We start from the raw sequence: 16,781 nt of genomic DNA on the forward strand, positions 1-16,781 counted from the left end.
GCTCTGCACAGAGTATGGTCCCAATGGATGGATGGATTGTTCCCTCCATCCTTACAAGTCTCGTAGTCCCTGCTGCTGAATACCATACCCATAGCACGATGCTACCACCACCATGCTTCACTGCAGGGATGGTGTTAGATTGGTGATGAGCTGTGCAAGGTTTCCGCCAGACGTAGCGCTTTGCATTCAGGTCAAAGAGTTAAATTTTCATCTCATCAAACCACAGACTCTTTTGCCTCATGCTCTCAGCGTCTTTCACATATCTTTTTGCAAACTGTAAGTGTGCTGTCATGTGTCTTTTTCTCAGGAGTGGCTTACGTCTGCCCACTCTCCGATAAAGCTTAGATTTGTGAAATGCTGCAGAGACTGTTGTCATTCCAGTATGTTCTCCCATCTCAGCCAAGGAACTCTGTAGTTCTGCCAGTGTGGTCAATGGGTTCTTGGTCACCTTCATAAACAAGGTCCTTCTTGCCAAGTTTCTCAGTTTGATCAGATGGCCAGCTCTAGTAAGAGTCTGGGTAGTTCCATATTCAGGTTGGTGGACAGGTTGGCTGTGTGAGAAGGATGAATTGATTCGATTTTGGTGAAGATACGAATCCGGATACTGGAATTTTTTAAAGTGGTTCTTCAGAATTGAGAGTTCGGGCCAAAAACGATAGAGGCCTACAGCACAATACCTCTAAAGGTTGAGGACGGATTTCGACAAAACTCGGTGGTGAGTTGGGTAGTTGACAAGAACAAGCTGATTAGATTTTGGTTCAGGTCCGGACGCACATCCGGCCCATCAGTGGGATCCAAAATGTAAACTGTTCATCTGAGTGGAGGTATGCGCTCTACGGAGTGCTGTTCTAGTTGAGAACATTTTTTTTTTAAAGGCTGGAGGGTATTTTCACTCAACAGATATAAAACATGGATTTTTGCATAATTTGTGCAAAGTTCGTGAATATGTGCAAAGCATACAATATACAGATCGGGTGTTGTAGAAAATAAAAAAAGAAAAGACATTTCAATCTCCTCAAATTGAAAACACCTGTTGTGCTTTTGCTGGTCTGTATGAGCTTTTTCATCCACATAAGGAGGTTTATACATGTTTTTGTGGACAAACATCTAGGGACTTGGAAGAGCATGGTGAGAGTGTAAAAAGGAAATGTACTTACAGTGGGACAAGCGGGGCCAAGGGCTGATGCAACAAGTCAGGGAATGAATGAACAGGCTGAAGAGGAGAGAGAAGAGGGGTGGAAGCATAATATGCCTAACGTGCAAGTAAGAGGGTTGAATAGCTGGAGTTAGTTGGTGAGGGTGGTGGAGGAGGGGAGGATATGGGCTGGCAGGATAGCCTCGAGGTAAGCACACTAGCCTCCGGGCTGTCTGGCCTGGTTTTGAATCTCAGCCAAATTATAAACTGTTGTCCTGGAGTTTCGCGGGTGGTGGGACTCATTACTTTGTGTGCCGCCCCTCAGATGGATGTTAAATCAGGCCTCCTGTGTGCTCGCATTAGTTGGTAAATTTTAAACATCCTATGTTGTCCTTTGTGAAGAGTATGCAGGCTATCCCTGGCACCATGTACAAATTTCAAATCCTTGCCCTGACGACTACTACTCGTAGAAAGGAAAGGGCAAACCATCCAGTACAATACTTGCCCTGAGGCCGACTTGGCAGCACTGAATCTTCCTTCAGGCAGAGAACCTGAATGAGTAATATTAGGAGTATCTGGGAACGAGGGATGACATTACTTGGTGGTGCAGCAACTGCTTGAATCCCTGGAGACGTGAGTCTCAGGGAGGTGTTATGGATGGGAAAAAATAAGAACAAAAAAAATGGAGGATGGCAATAAGCCTGGATCTTGGGACTACTACTACTACTTTTCATGGACGCAATTATTCCCACATTGTTATCGAAAGGTTTTTGGTAGAAGTCTTTCACCAGGTGGCCAGGCCTGGTGTTCAAATTAAGGTGGCAGGAAGTTGGCCAGGGTGAACACGATAACTCATCCACTCTGCACAAAAGACACTGGGATCTTCAACATCCACAAACAACCATTTCTGGCAGATAGGTCTTCCAACTTAAAGTCCTTCTGAAGGAAGGCCCATGCAGTGATCTTATCTTTTGCCCTGGATGAGAAACACCAGGGTGACGGTTTATAACTGTGTCGAGATTCATACCCAGGCTAGACAGCTCAAAGATGAGTACACATCTTTTTTAATGATTTCAGGATTTTCTTTCATGTAGTGTCATTCAGTATTATGTTTTTAGTTTATCAAAATGCATGGCTGACAAAAGTGGGAACCAGTACATCGATAATATAAAAGGAGCTCGGTCTCGGTGTGACTGCCTGCATCCGTCCGTCCATCCATCCATTTACAATTGGCCGATGCGGATACAACAATAGTAGATACCACCAATCTAATTTACTCGAATGCAAGACCCGTCACTTCACCGATGGGAATACCAATCTTTGCATAATTGCTTTAAAAAATAAATAAATAAATAAAAAGGTTGGTGTTCATGGAAAAATCAAATTTGGCAGTGTATAGATACCAGCCTAGCTGTACACTCAGGGACCGAGGAGGGGGAGAGTGTTGATGGGATATTCATCACAGCCTTCTTAAATGCTGAATTCCGAATCAAGGGAGGCGCAAAGAGCCCCTCCCTTTATATGGGACAGTTTCACTGTCTGCAACTTCAACACAGGGACTAAATATTCGTTTCTCGGCTTCCACTGGAAGAAACCGGCTGCAATTTTCAGAAGTAAATCCTTTGTACGTCGAGGAAAAATGAGTTTCAAATGTCAGCAACATCTATTTCCACATTCTTGAGTTTTTTTTTTAACGAAAACCCTCGAAAATCACGTTGGTGTCTGTCTGTTGGTCCATCCGTTCATCCATTTTGTGCTGGCGCTCATATCTCAAAGGCTATAGATTGGAAGGAGCTCAAACTTGGAATATACTTTGGACAATATGTCTAATTAATGGCTTTCAAACAAATTCCACCAAAGTGCCATATTTTTTTTTTCTTTTTTGCTGTTTTTTGCTCATATTCAACTGTCCACGCATCATCCACAAATGTCAGAAACATCATGCAATTCGGCTTGGCTACCACCAGAGGGCAGCACGAGCTATCATTTATGGATATGCATACAGAGATAAATAGCCTGGTGTTGGCTTAGCGGCTAGGGTGGTTGGCTTCAGATCGCAGGGTCCTGAATTAACACCAGGTGGGGTTGAATCAGCCTGTCATCCTTCCAAGGTTGGCGAAATGAATACCAGTGTACTGGTAGTGGGGCACAACATCAGCGGCACAGCTGCACTTCAAGAAATGATAGCTACCCAGCAGTCAAGTTGCCATACGCAAGAACATTAGATCAATTTATTTGAGAATAAAATAAGTGGTCAACAATTGTACATACTCATTACCCTGTGCTCGCTAAGTGAAAAGCAGAGTTAAGCGATCGGTGGCATACATACATACATATATCGTACGTCGTACGAGTCTGCATTTTCTGAAGATCAAAAACCATTCAGCGGAGGAAATTGAAACTTTACCACATTTTTACATGACCATGTCATATAGTGGTCACTCTTTTGAGGTCAACAGAGGCAAAAATTTCGAAAATTGTCAATTTTCATCCGAATGACATGAAATTTGAACATCATTTTCATATCACATCACTGAATTCGACCACCAACTATTTTTGAGGTCAACATTCAAGCCAAAAGGCCAACACTGGCCACATTTCTGAAATCCTCAATTTTCATCCGATTCACTTGAAATTTGAACAGGAGATGCATATCAGGTCACTACATTCAACCACCAACTATTTTTGAGGTCAGCATGGGCCAAAAGGTCAACATATACTGAATTTCTAACGTCAATTTTCATCCGATTGACTTGAACTTTGAACAGGATTTGCACATCAAGTCACTAAATTCAACCACCCATTACTTTTTAGGTCAACAGGCCAAAAGGTCGACATGCACCAAATTTATAAAATTGTCAATTTTCATCCGATTGACTTGAAAATTGAACATAATTTTCAAATCACCTCACTGAATTCTACCACCAATTATTTTTGAGGTTAACATAAGCCAAAAAGTCAACATAGGCTGAATTTGTTAATTTTAATCCAATTAAATTGAAATTTGAAGAGGATTCTTGTGAAAAATGCCAGAGCCAGAGAAAAGGCCACTTTATATGGTACTAGATGACCAGTGAACCCGTTGGGTTCCCGTTGTGACAGCGGTTAATAAAAAAAAATCATTTCAAAAAAAACAAACAAGAAAGATAGCTCCAGCAAACTATACCACTGAGGTTGTTTGCATTGATCAAATAATCCTGAAGAGTACTTGACTGAATCGGGAATTGGTTTTTAAAGAATTTTTTCATTGCCCGATTTGAACGAAACTTGATACTGCACGTCAATGTGAAAAAAAAACGGAGAAAAGAAAGTCGAAGAAATTATTGTGCGTAATCTTATAAACACAATTTTATATCTCAATGAACACGAACGTATTAGATCAAAATGGCGGTTTATTTTGTGCTTAAAAATATATCGTCCTTTGTCGATACTAAATGTTTGAGATTTTTTAATAAATCATTTCAAGAAAAAAAAAAAGATAGCTTCAGTGAACTATACCGCTGAGGTTGTTTGCATTGATCAAATTCTCCCGAAGAGTACTTGACTGAAACGGGAATTGATTTTTTAATAATTTTTTCGTTGTCAAATTTGAACGAAACCTGATACTGAACACTGCAGGAGAATGGTGAGTAAGGTGAGCCGAAAATTTTGCACTATCGTGTACCGTTTTGGCTGTATTTTGGGAACATACATACATACAAGATGAGAGATTTAGTAATATACGAGATGACCCGTGAACAGCGGTTTTGTGACAGCGGTTGATAAAACAACATTTCAAAAACAAAACAAAAAATAAAACAAGATAGCTCCAGCGAACTATACCGCTGAGGTTATTTGCATTGATCAAATACTCCCAAAGAGTGCTTGACTGAATCGGGAATTGATTTTTGGTTCATGGGCGCCAGCAGTGACCACTATTTTCGTTGTGTCTGTGTGTCTGTCTGTCTGTCTGTCACTCTCTCCAGAGCATTGCTCCATGACGTTTGATGCGATCTTGATGAAACTTGGACACAAGCTAAATATCATGGTCGAGTTGTGTCTTTTTGTATGAGGGGCATCCCGCGCCCCTTGTGGGCAGAGGCACACCTTCTTGAACCTTTTATTTATTTTTATTTTTCGATCCTCGTAGAGGATCTCAAAGTCTTACTCACGTTGTTGTTCTTCATCTTCTTTTTGTAGACTGTTTGTTTCACAGCCTACAGTTTTCATTGAAACTTCCTGAAACTTGGCATATATATGTAAAAATACCCTGCGCAGATAGTAACCATCTCCGATTTTGAAAATTCCTAGAAAGAAAGTTATGACATCAAAATATCTCCACTAATGGAAATCGCCTAAAACATTATCTCCGAAACTAGGCAAGTTTTTTGGAATTCTGTTTGCGGGAATTGAACAGGGCATTAGCAGAGATGAATTACCGCACATATGATACATCACTATGATGTCATATCAATTTTTATGACGTCATTCCTATTTTTTGACATTTTTTTGTTTCACAACCCGGGGTTTTCATCGGATCTTTGTGAAACTTGCCATGTATATGCAGAAAGCCCACGCGCAGGCAGTAACCATCTCTGATTTTGGAAATTCTTCCAAGAAAAAAAAGTTGATGTCATAATATCGCCGCTAATGGAAATTGCCTATACCATTATCTCCGAAACTCGGGAAGCTGTTTGAATTTTGCTTGTGGGAAACAAGCCGGGCATTAGCACAGATAATTTATCGCAAACCTGATACATCACAATGATGTCATATTCGTTTTTATGGCGTCATCATTAAGAGGACGAGGATCGTAGCTCATTTGAGCTTGTTTTTTTCGATTTTTTCTCGCAATTTCATTTCCAAGAAGCTGTGGGTAATGTCCATAAGTACAACATATAAAAAAATCCAATTTGATTTGGTCAATTTTGACGGAAGAGACAGGTTTTTACGGTAGGGCTTCCTCATAAGCTTCCACAAACTCAATTGTACCTGTCGTCGCATTGTTCAATAATGCCCGCGAACCATCGTCGCCTCTCGGCTAGTTTAGTAATATGTTTTTTTTTTGCCCGATTTTAGTGAAACTTGATATTGCACACCGCAGGAGAATGGTGAGTGAGGTGGCCCAAAACTTTTTGCACTATCGTGTACTGTTTTGGCTGTATTTCGGGAAAATACATACATATATACATACAAGATGAGAGTTTTATATATATATATATATATATATATATATATATATATATAATAGATGTGCCATGTGGCAAACTCTAGAAAAGAAGGGACATTGTTGAGAAAAATGCGTGCGACAGAGAAAAGACCCCTTTACATATTAGATGTGCAATACTTTAGAAGAGAAGGGACATTCCATGGATTGTGGAAAATACCAACCAATAGCAAAGAAGGGACATTCCATAGCTTGTGGAAAATACCAAACAATAGAAAAGAAGGGACATTCCATGGCTTGTAAAAAATACCAAACAATAGAAAAGAAGGGACATTCCATAGCTTGTGGAAAATACCAAACAACAGAAAAGAAGGGACATTCCATGGCTTGTGGAAAATACCAAACAATAGAAAAGAAGGGACATTCCATGGATTGTGGAAAATACCAAACAATAGCAAAGAAGGGACATTCCATAGCTTGTGGAAAATACCAAACAATAGAAAAGAAGTGACATTCCATAGCTTGTGGAAAATACCAAACAATAGAAAAGAAGGAACATTACATAGCTTGTGGAAAATACCAAACAATAGAAAAGAAGGGACATTCCATGGCTTGTGGAAAATACCAAACAATAGAAAAGAAGGGACATTCCATGGCTTGTAAAAAATACCAAACAATAGAAAATAAGGGACATTTCATGGCTTGTGGAAAATACCAAACAATAGAAAAGAAGTGACATTCCATAGCTTGTGGAAAATACCAAACAATAGAAAAGAAGGAACATTACATAGCTTGTGGAAAATACCAAACAATAGAAAAGAAGGGACATTCCATGGCTTGTGGAAAATACCAAAGAATAGAAAAGAAGGGACATTCCATGGCTTGTAAAAAATACCAAACAATAGAAAATAAGGGACATTCCATGGCTTGTAGAAAACACCAAACAATAGAAAAGAAGGAACATTCCATGGCTTGTGGAAAATACCAAACAATAGAAAAGAAGGAACATTCCATAACTGTGGAAAATACCAAACAATAGCAAAGAAGGGACATTCCATGGCTTGTGGAAAATACCAAACAACAGAAAAGAAGGGACATTCCATGGCTTGTGGAAAATACCAAACAATAGAAAAGAAGGGACATTCCATAGCTTGTAGAAAATACCAAACAATAGAAAAGAAGGGACATTCCATGGCTTGTGGAAAATACCAAACAATAGAACAGAAGGGCATTCCATGACTTGTAGAAAATACCAAACAATAGCAAAGAAGGGACATTCATTCCATAGCTTAGAGAAAATACCAAACAATAGAAAAGAAGGGACATTCCATAGCTTGTGGAAAATACCAAACAATAGAAAAGAAGGGACATTCATTCCATAACTTGTAGAAAATACCAAACAATAGAAAAGAAGGGACATTTCATGGCTTGTGGAAAATACCAAACAATAGAAAAGAAGGGACATTCCATAACTTGTAGAAAATACCAAACAATAGAAAAACCCATCACTATCTCTACCCACTTTACCCAGTCGCACCCAACTGTCCCTGGACTCTGTATCCTTTTCTCCTGACAAGGTGGAGAGCTTGCTTTCAAACCTCGAGTCAGATTCTGCAACCGGTCCAGACGGCATCAGCCCACGTGTCCTCAAAGCCTGCTCTTCTGCTCTTGCTCACCCTCTCTCTGTTCTATTCACCCTCTCATTTGCCCAAGGTCATCTGCCATCTGCTTGGAAATCTGCTAACATCACTGCCCTGCATAAAAAAGGTGCAAAAACAGATCCCTGTAACTACAGACCAATCAGCCTTCTCCCAATCATCAGCAAGGTTATGGAATCCATCATCGCTTCAGACATGAAATCCTTCCTCTTCTCCAATGGCTTGATTTCCAATCATCAATTTGGTTTCAGAGAAGGTCACTCTACCCTGGATATGCTGCTTCTGCTCTCCCATCAATGGATGGAGGTCCTCAATGCCAGACAGGAAATCCGAGCCGTATCCCTGGACATATCACGTGCTTTTGACACAGTCTGGCACCTTGCACTACTCACCAAACTCTTCCCATGGTATTCAAGGCCATCTCCACTCATGGCTCGCAGACTTCCTCTCCTGTCGCAGTCAACGTGTGGCCCTAAATGGAGTTCTTTCATCCCCTCTTCCTGTGCAGGCTGGAGTTCCTCAAGGTAGCGTTCTGGGCCCTGTTCTTTTTCTGGTTTTCATCAATGATCTCTCGGACTCTCTGGAAAATCCTCTATTTCTCTTTGCCGACGACTACACCCTCTGCCGTACCATCTGTCATCCCTCAGACCGGCAATCAGCAGCTTCTTCGCTCATTGCAGATCTGGATAAAATCACAAACTGGTCCAACACGTGGAACATGTCTTTCAATCCAGACAAATCTCACACTCTCACTATGTCTCTTCGAAAGGACCGTTTAGAAACCCCCTCCATCCACTTTCTCAACAATTCCCTGGAAGAAGTCTTTTCTTTCAAGCTTCTGGGTCTCACTATCTGCCATGACCTTTCCTGGGAAAGTCACATTTCCAACCTCGCCTCAAAAGCCAGTCGCCGACTGGGAATCCTCCGTCGTGCAAAGTCCTTCCTCGGCCCTCTTGAGCTCCTGACCACTTACAAAGCTTGTGTCCGTAGCCTGATGGAGTACTGCTCTCCCCTCTGGGCTGGTGCTCTTGCCTCCCACCTTTCTCGGCTTCACGCTGTCGAAATCAGGGCATTTAAGATCATCGGCATCTCCCGCAATGAAGCTGAGTCTTTGGGCCTCTCACTCAATCACCGCAGGTTGGTCGGTGGTCTTTCTGTCTTCTACCGACTCCTCTCCAGCCTTGCCCCCCTGCTCTCTCTGCGATTTGTCCCCACCACATTTCCACAGGGCACTCAAGGACCGCCAACAACCCCCTTCTGGTAAAACTACCAAAATCACGAATCACTGCTCATCTTCACTCTTTCATTCCTCTTTTTTTCCCGCCTTTGGAATAAACTTCCTCACTCTATTCTTTCCCATTCTTCCCTCCAGGCTTTCAAAACAGCTGTTCACCACCACCTCTTATCTTCCCCCACCCAAATCCTCGATCTTTTCTACCCCCGATAATTATCCACCCAAGCCCACTTCCTTCATTTCTCCTGCTTTCCTTCCTGAAAGTCCCTGTAATGTCCATCTTCTCTTCGCCATGTTCCCCGTCCCATCCCCATCCCTCTCCCTTCCACAATTCACCTAATGTGTCTGTTCCCCACTGTCTTGTCCCTTCCACTCCTGCCCCTCTTGGCCCATGCCTCCTTGCTGTGAGTTGTGTGTTAGCTCTCATACGAGCCTCGACCAAGGTATACAAAAAAAAATAAAAAAATAAAAAAGGGACATTCCATAGCTTGTGGAAAATACCAAACAATAGAAAAGAAGGGACATTCCATGGCTTGTGGAAAATACCAAACAATAGAAAAGAATGGACATTCCATGGCTTGTAGAAAATACCAAACAATAGAAAAGAAGGGACATTCTATAACTGTAGAAAATACCAAACAATAGCAAAGAAGGGACATTCATTCCATAGCTTGTAGAAAATAGCAAACAATAGAAAAGAAGGGACATTCCATGGCTTGTGGAAAATACCAAACAATAGAAAAGAAGGGACATTCCATAGCTTGTGGAAAATACCAAACAATAGAAAAGAAGGGACATTCCATAGCTTGTGGAAAATACCAAATGATAGAAAAGAAGGGACATTCATTCCATAACTTGTAGAAAAGACCAAACAATAGAAAATAAGGGACATTCCATGGCTTGTGGAAAATATCAAACAATAGAAAAGAAGGGACATTCCATGGCTTGTAGAAAATACCAAACAATAGCAAAGAAGGGGCATTCCATGGCTTGTGGAAAATACCAAACAGAAGAAAAGAAGGGACATTCAAAAAATCTTGTGTGCATGCTGAACTACCTTTGTGTTCTTCGGAGGAACCAAGTAATGCTCTGGAACAGTTCATATAAAGGGGCACCCTACAGTACATACACAGGTTAAAAGCTGTCAGTATGTAACGTTTTTGTGCACCTTGAAAACGAAAATACACAAGATAATGTGCATCTGTGTGATTAATTTGTTTAAAAAATTGATGCTCCTTTATATGAACTTTTATCGAGCATTTCCTGGTCCCTCCTAAGAACTCAAAGGTAGTACAGCATGCACATGAGATTTTTTGAATGTGCCTTATCTTCTATTGTCTAGCATTTTCTGGACGCCATGGAATGTCCCTTCTTTCTATAGTTTACCACATGGCACATACCATATAAAGTAGCCTTTTCTATGCCACTGGCATTTTTCTCAAGAATAATATACTGTACAACAACACACTAAGGGAAAGATCAAAAGAAAAAAATTCTCACCCTACCCCTCCTCCTCTCTTCCTCCTTTTGATCAAACTGTCTGGGGTACACATTAGGAACGGACAATGCCAGGAAACAAACTCTCCTCGTGCATATATGTGCATCACATTATCTGCTGCATGTACATGCGTGTATTGCTATGCTGCACACAAACGTGCATGCTGCACTGCCGATTGTGTAGGGGGTACTGTGATTGCTTGATTCGTGGTATCTGCTCCAGGACAAGTGTAGACAGACGGACACGCGCATGCAGGCACACAGGCATGCCGAGACCGAGAAGCAACGGGTCTTAAGTTCTTGGAGAAATATACTTGCATCTGAAATGTTTACTCACACCAATTATAATTGAGGGTTGATTTTGAAATCAACATGTTGAGGCTTCGATTTGATTTGGATTTATATCACATTAATGACCTCAAGTTCAGCCGGTATAATCTCAGCAAAAAGATTCCAACACTGTCGAAAATCTACAAAAAATATATACATCATGTTTGTTCATTCGTTCGTAGAGGGACAACCAACGGTGACCAAAACACCTGCTCTTTACATTAGCACTCGCTATTCGTATGGAACCATACCAAGGACATCAATTTAACCTAAAACTTGTTAAATATAGAAATTGAAGAAATTTGTGTTCTCATAAAGTTTCAAATAATTTGATCGAAATCTGGCAAAACAAAAACAATTCTAAAAGTAGTTCCTGCAGCTGAACGGTTTGACATATCTTGATGTAAATAAATGACTTCCAGCCCCAAAATGGAGTAATCATTGGACCAACTTGGCATTGTTTAGGTTGAGGGTGATTTTTGACCAATTTCAGCATGAATGGTAGAAGTCAACAATTTTCATATGTACGAGTATAATATTACAAGCCATTGTAATCGATTTGTGAACTAATCATTGCACGCATTCGAAAAGAGAATCTATGATAACAAGTATAACGCCATGGTTTTATTTTGTGTCTCCCTCCAAGCCACTCAGGGCGATTCCCTGGAATACCATTGCCACGGGGAATAACACCCTCCCTCATAAAATAAACTACTGTGGGAACAATTTACCCAATCACAATCGCAGTAATGACGTAATGACATAAATGAACACGGGAGTGTTGCCCACACCCAAAGACTTACATTCACCAACTAGACTGCACGGCTTTACATTCAGCGCGTACAAATCAGATGGCCACATTAGAAAACATGTCCGCCATCACCATTCCAGGCAACCGAGCTTGGAGAACCTATGTGTTTTTACATGAAAACTCTGTGTAAAGGCTGAACTCGAATCCACTAGTTCTACATGATTAACTCGGTCTCCTTGCCTTTTTCACGATTACATGTATTTACATTCTCTATTAAAGGTCCATTAATTATAGTACACAGTAGTGGGAATGAAGGAAAGTTTGTAAATTATTAATTAAATGATGGGTTTCATCGGATCTAAGAACCCAGCGATTCCCTGTGAAATGGTCAACATAAAATCATATCCGGCATTATGTGATGAAGCTCTCAATTTGAGGTAGCAATTATGAGATAATTAATTTATATTTCCCACTTTATTGAAGTCAGGTTATATAATTGGTTGAATAATATTTCCAAACCACTTTTGTGTCGGCCCGTATTTATTGTATCCATTGTATATCGATGAGGATCGGCTCGCTAAGCTCGCCTCTCCACACGTCGTCACAGAAATTAACGTTACAGATTTGCTGTGTTGTCATGATTTGCACCAACCATAATACAAAACATTTCTTTTGTACAAAATTATTTGTAATATTGGTGATATTATATTTATTTGTAATATAAAATGGTCCAAGCGGTCTAAAGCTTTAAATGGTCAAGGGTCAAAGCTGTCTAATCTGTCTTAATGGTGTAAGGGGTCTGAATGGTGTTAAGGTCTAAGGGGTCTAAAGGGACTTGAAGGACTGTAAATGTCTAAAGGGTATAAAAGGTCTAAATGGTGAAGGGAACTAAAGGTGTCAAGTGTCAAAATAGTCCTAAAGGTAAAAGGGGGCTAAATGGTCTTAAAGGTTTTTTTGGGGTCTTCTGGGTTTTTTGGATCGTCAGGGTCTTTGGCATCGTTCGGGTCTTGGGGGTCTTAAAAGGGTCTCAGCAGTCGAAAGCGTCAAAAGTTACATTCCAATAGTATGTAATCGATTGGCATACGTGTAGTCGGTAACCGACGTTCAAACAGGACGTCATAAATAGGAATATAGTCACACCGCTTCAAGAACTATGCTTTTTGTTTTGATATCGAGATTGTAGTGGGCCCGTTGGTCCAATGAACCAAATTTTCATTGGTCTTCACACCCTTGTAGCACGAGTGAGCCCGTTGGTCCGTTGGACCAAATTTCACAGCCTTGTTGCATATCCGCCTGCTGTACCGAGCATATCCGAGCATTAGCTTGCATTTCACGAAGCCCAGATGTGCTGGGGGCCAGCGTGAGGATTATATGTTCGTTATTATTATTACCAGATGATACTATTCTAATGATTGTTGAAAATATTATTAGTATCAAATAATATATGCTTTGTTACAATGTTATTGTTTTTGTTATTTATTACCTCCGCTACCAAAGGTGAAGGAGGTTATGTTTTCAGCCCTCTCTGTTCATTTGTTACTTACAAAATCGAAGATTTTTCAAGTACATCTGTTAGTCGATTTTGTTACTGTCTGTCTGTCTGTCTGTTTGTTTGTCTGACGACTGCAGGTCACAATTTCAAACCGATCTTCACGAAACTTCACCACATGGTAGAGTTTGTCATAAGGAAGAAGCTTGTTTTTGAGGTCAAAAGGTCAAAAAGTCAACATAGGCCAAAGGTCAACAACTTAGGTGAGATTTCCAAAATTCTCAATTTTCATCCGATTGACTTGAAATTTGAAGAGGATTTATATTTCAGGTCACTGAATTCAACCAACCAATTAATTTTGAGATCAACATCGACCAACAGGTCAACATAGGCCCAACAGCAACAACCAAGGAGGTATTTCTAAAATCCTCAATTTTCATCCGATTGACTTGAAATTTCAAGAGGATTTATATTTCAGGTCACTGAATTCAACTAGCCAGTTATGTTTGAAGTCAAATTAGTTTTTTGGATTTTGCAAGTGTCGTGCTCTGCATGACATCTTTTTTGTTTGTCTGCTTGTGCAAAGGATATCTCAAAAAGTTGTCACAAGGACGAACCGATTAGATTTTGGTGAAGATCCGGATCCAGATTCGCCGACAAGAATTTTAAAGCGATTCTTCACCATTGAGAGATAGGGATAAACTAATGTATAGCAAGATATCTCAAAAAAGTTGTGGACGGATTCAGATGAAACTTAGTGGACAGGTTGGGTGTGTGGCAAGGACAAAGTGATTCGATTTAGGTGAAGATCCTCATCTGGATCTGGATACAATAATTATTTCATAATTAAACTGAGTCTTCACCATTGAGAGATAGGGCCAAAAACGATATAGTACTGTAATCCATGATATTTCAAAAATGTATTGGGCCCCGATATGTTCTCGTGGATCAGGCATTGCATGGCGGAGGTATGCACACTACTGAGTGTCCTTCTAGTTTTGTAATTGGAATGCCATGCCGTGGTGGAAGGACGTTTAAGCTGCTTCATATACCTTAATATGGCATGTGTTAAAAAACATGTAAATTCTGATGGATTTTTTTTTTTGTAGTTAATTAGCTGAATCAAATCAGGTCATGACAATCATTTTGGTGTATCACATTCCACATCAGAACGCTCTAATAGACACAAAAAAGGTCATGCATGTGTGCACACACCACATCAATTTATAGTTGAGTCTTAAAGGGTCTTCAAGGTCATCGGGGTGTTGTGGCTTCTTTGGGTCTAGGAGTCTTTTGGGTACTCTGGAAATTTTGGGTCCTCAGGGTCTTTTAGGTCTTTTGGGTCCTCGGGAACTTTTGGGTCATGTGGATCTTTTGGGTCCTCAGGGTCTTTGGGGTCTTTTGGGTCATCAGGATCTTTGGGGTCTTCTTGGTCTTCAGAGTGTTTAGGGTCCTTTGGGTCACCTGGGTCATAAGAGTCTAAAGTTACAATCTGATAGTGCGTAATTAATGACCAGACGTACGTAATTTAGACACAAAAAGTATAACTAACACACACACACACACACACACACACACACACACACACACACACACACACACACACACACACACACACACACACACACACACACACACACACACACACACACACACACACACACACACACACACACACACACACACACACACACAGTATTAAAGGCTCCACAGGGGTCTTTTGGGTCATCTTGGTCTTCAATGTTGATTATTCACTTTAATGTTAAACTGATGCAGGATTGAACCAACTCTTTCTAAGCTCAAGTCTGAACTTTCAAACCTCTCTCCCTCCTCCAAATCCTGGTGGCATCTAATCAAATCTGTTTCTGGTGGATGTTCCTCCTCCATCCTCTCCCTTATCTCAAATGGCAGCACTGCTGATAGAGCACGTGAAAAGGCCGAATGTCTAAACTCGGTGTTTGCATCGAAATATTGTGTCCAAAACCCATCACTTTCTGTACCCACGTTACCCAATCGCACCCAACTGTCCCTGGACTCTGTGTCCTTTTCTCCTGACAAGGTGGAGAGTTTGCTGTCAAACCTTGACTCAGATTCTGCAACCGGTCCAGACAGCATCAGCCCACGTGTCCTAAAAACATGCTCCTCTGCTCTTGCTCACCCTCTCTCTGTTCTATTCACCCTCTCATTTGCTCAAGGTCATCTGCCATCTGCTTGGAAATTAGCAAACATTACTGCCCTGCATAAAAAAGGTGCAAAAACAGATCCTTGCAACTACAGATCAATCAGCCTTCTCCCAATCATCAGCAAGGTGATGGCTTCCATCACCGCTTCAGACATTAAATCCTTCCTCTATGCCAATGACCTGATTTCCGATCATAAATTTGGTTTCAGACCAGGTCACTCGACCCTGGATATGCTGCTTCTGCTCTTCCAACAATGGATGGAGGTCCTCAATGCCGGACATGAAATCAGAGCCGTATCCCTGGACATATCACGTGCTCTTGACACTGTCTGGCACCCTGCCCTGCTCACCAAACTCTTCCTATGGTATTCAAGGCCATCTCCACTCATGGATCGCAGACTTCCTCTCCTGTCGCAGTCAACATGTGGCCCTAAATGGAGTTCTTTCATCCCCTCTTCCTGTCCAGGCTGGAGTTCCTCAAGATAGCGCTCTGGGCCCTGTTCTTTTTCTGGTTTTCATCAATGATCTCTCCGACTCTCTGGAAAATCCTCTTTATCTCTTTGCTGATGACTCCACCCTCTGTCATCCCTCAGACCGGCAAGCAGCAGCTTCTTTGCTCACTGCAGATCTGGGTAAAATCACAAACTGGTCCAACACGTGGAACATGTCTTTCAATCTGGACAAATCTCACACTCTCACTATGACTCTCCGAAAGGACTGTGTGGAACCCCCCTCCCCCCCTCAACAATCCTCTGGAAGAAGTCCTTTCATTCAAGCTTCTCGGTCTCACTATCTGTCATGATCTTTCCTGGGAAAGCCACATCTCCAAGCTGGCCTCCAACGCCAGTCGTCGATTGGGCATCTTCCATTGTGCAAAGTCTTTCCTTCGTAGATCTGAGCTCCTGACCTCCAACAACGCTTTCTTTCATGGCCTGATGGAGTCGTGCTCTCCCCTCTGGGTTGGTGCTCCTGCCTCTCACCTTTCTCAGCTTCACGCTGTGGAAACCAAAGCATTTAGGATCATTGGTATCTCCCACAATGAAGCTGAGTCTTTGGCTCTCTCTCTCTCACAGCAGGCAGGTTGGTGTCTTTTACTGTCTCCTCTCTGGCCTCACCCCCCCCCCACCCAGCAATCCCTTTCTGATTAAACTACCAAAATCAAAAATCACTGCTCACCTTCACCCTTTCATTCCTCTTTTTTCCCAGCTTTGGAACAAACTCCCAAACACTCTTCAATCCCACTCTTCCCTCCAGGTCTTCAAAATAGCTGTTCACCACCCTCCCTTGTCTTGCCCCATCCAAAACCATCATCTTTTATTCCCCCGTTAATCCACCCCAAACCCACCTCCTTCATATTCC

The 16,781-nt window shown here is 41.4% G+C and overlaps 1 protein-coding gene across 5 annotated transcripts in view; it reads right to left on the reverse strand.

Moving 5' to 3' along the window:
* Positions 1–16,781, reverse strand: part of LOC147028620 (uncharacterized) — a 118,708-nt gene that overhangs the window by 61,023 nt on the left and 40,904 nt on the right. Inside the window, exon 2 of one of the 5 annotated variants that reach the window (XM_085879241.1) lies at positions 1,158–1,213. The exons of the other annotated variants lie outside the window; for them this stretch is intronic. Within the exon in view, the coding sequence (XP_085735367.1) occupies positions 1,158–1,213 (56 nt within the window). The remainder of the gene's footprint in view (positions 1–1,157; positions 1,214–16,781) is intronic. 5 annotated transcript variants of the gene reach the window in all.

Source organism: Eptatretus burgeri, chromosome 4, assembly GCF_056783735.1.
Source record: "Eptatretus burgeri isolate ZD-2024b chromosome 4, Ebu_testis_v1, whole genome shotgun sequence".
NCBI classification, from domain to species: domain Eukaryota; kingdom Metazoa; phylum Chordata; class Myxini; order Myxiniformes; family Myxinidae; genus Eptatretus; species Eptatretus burgeri.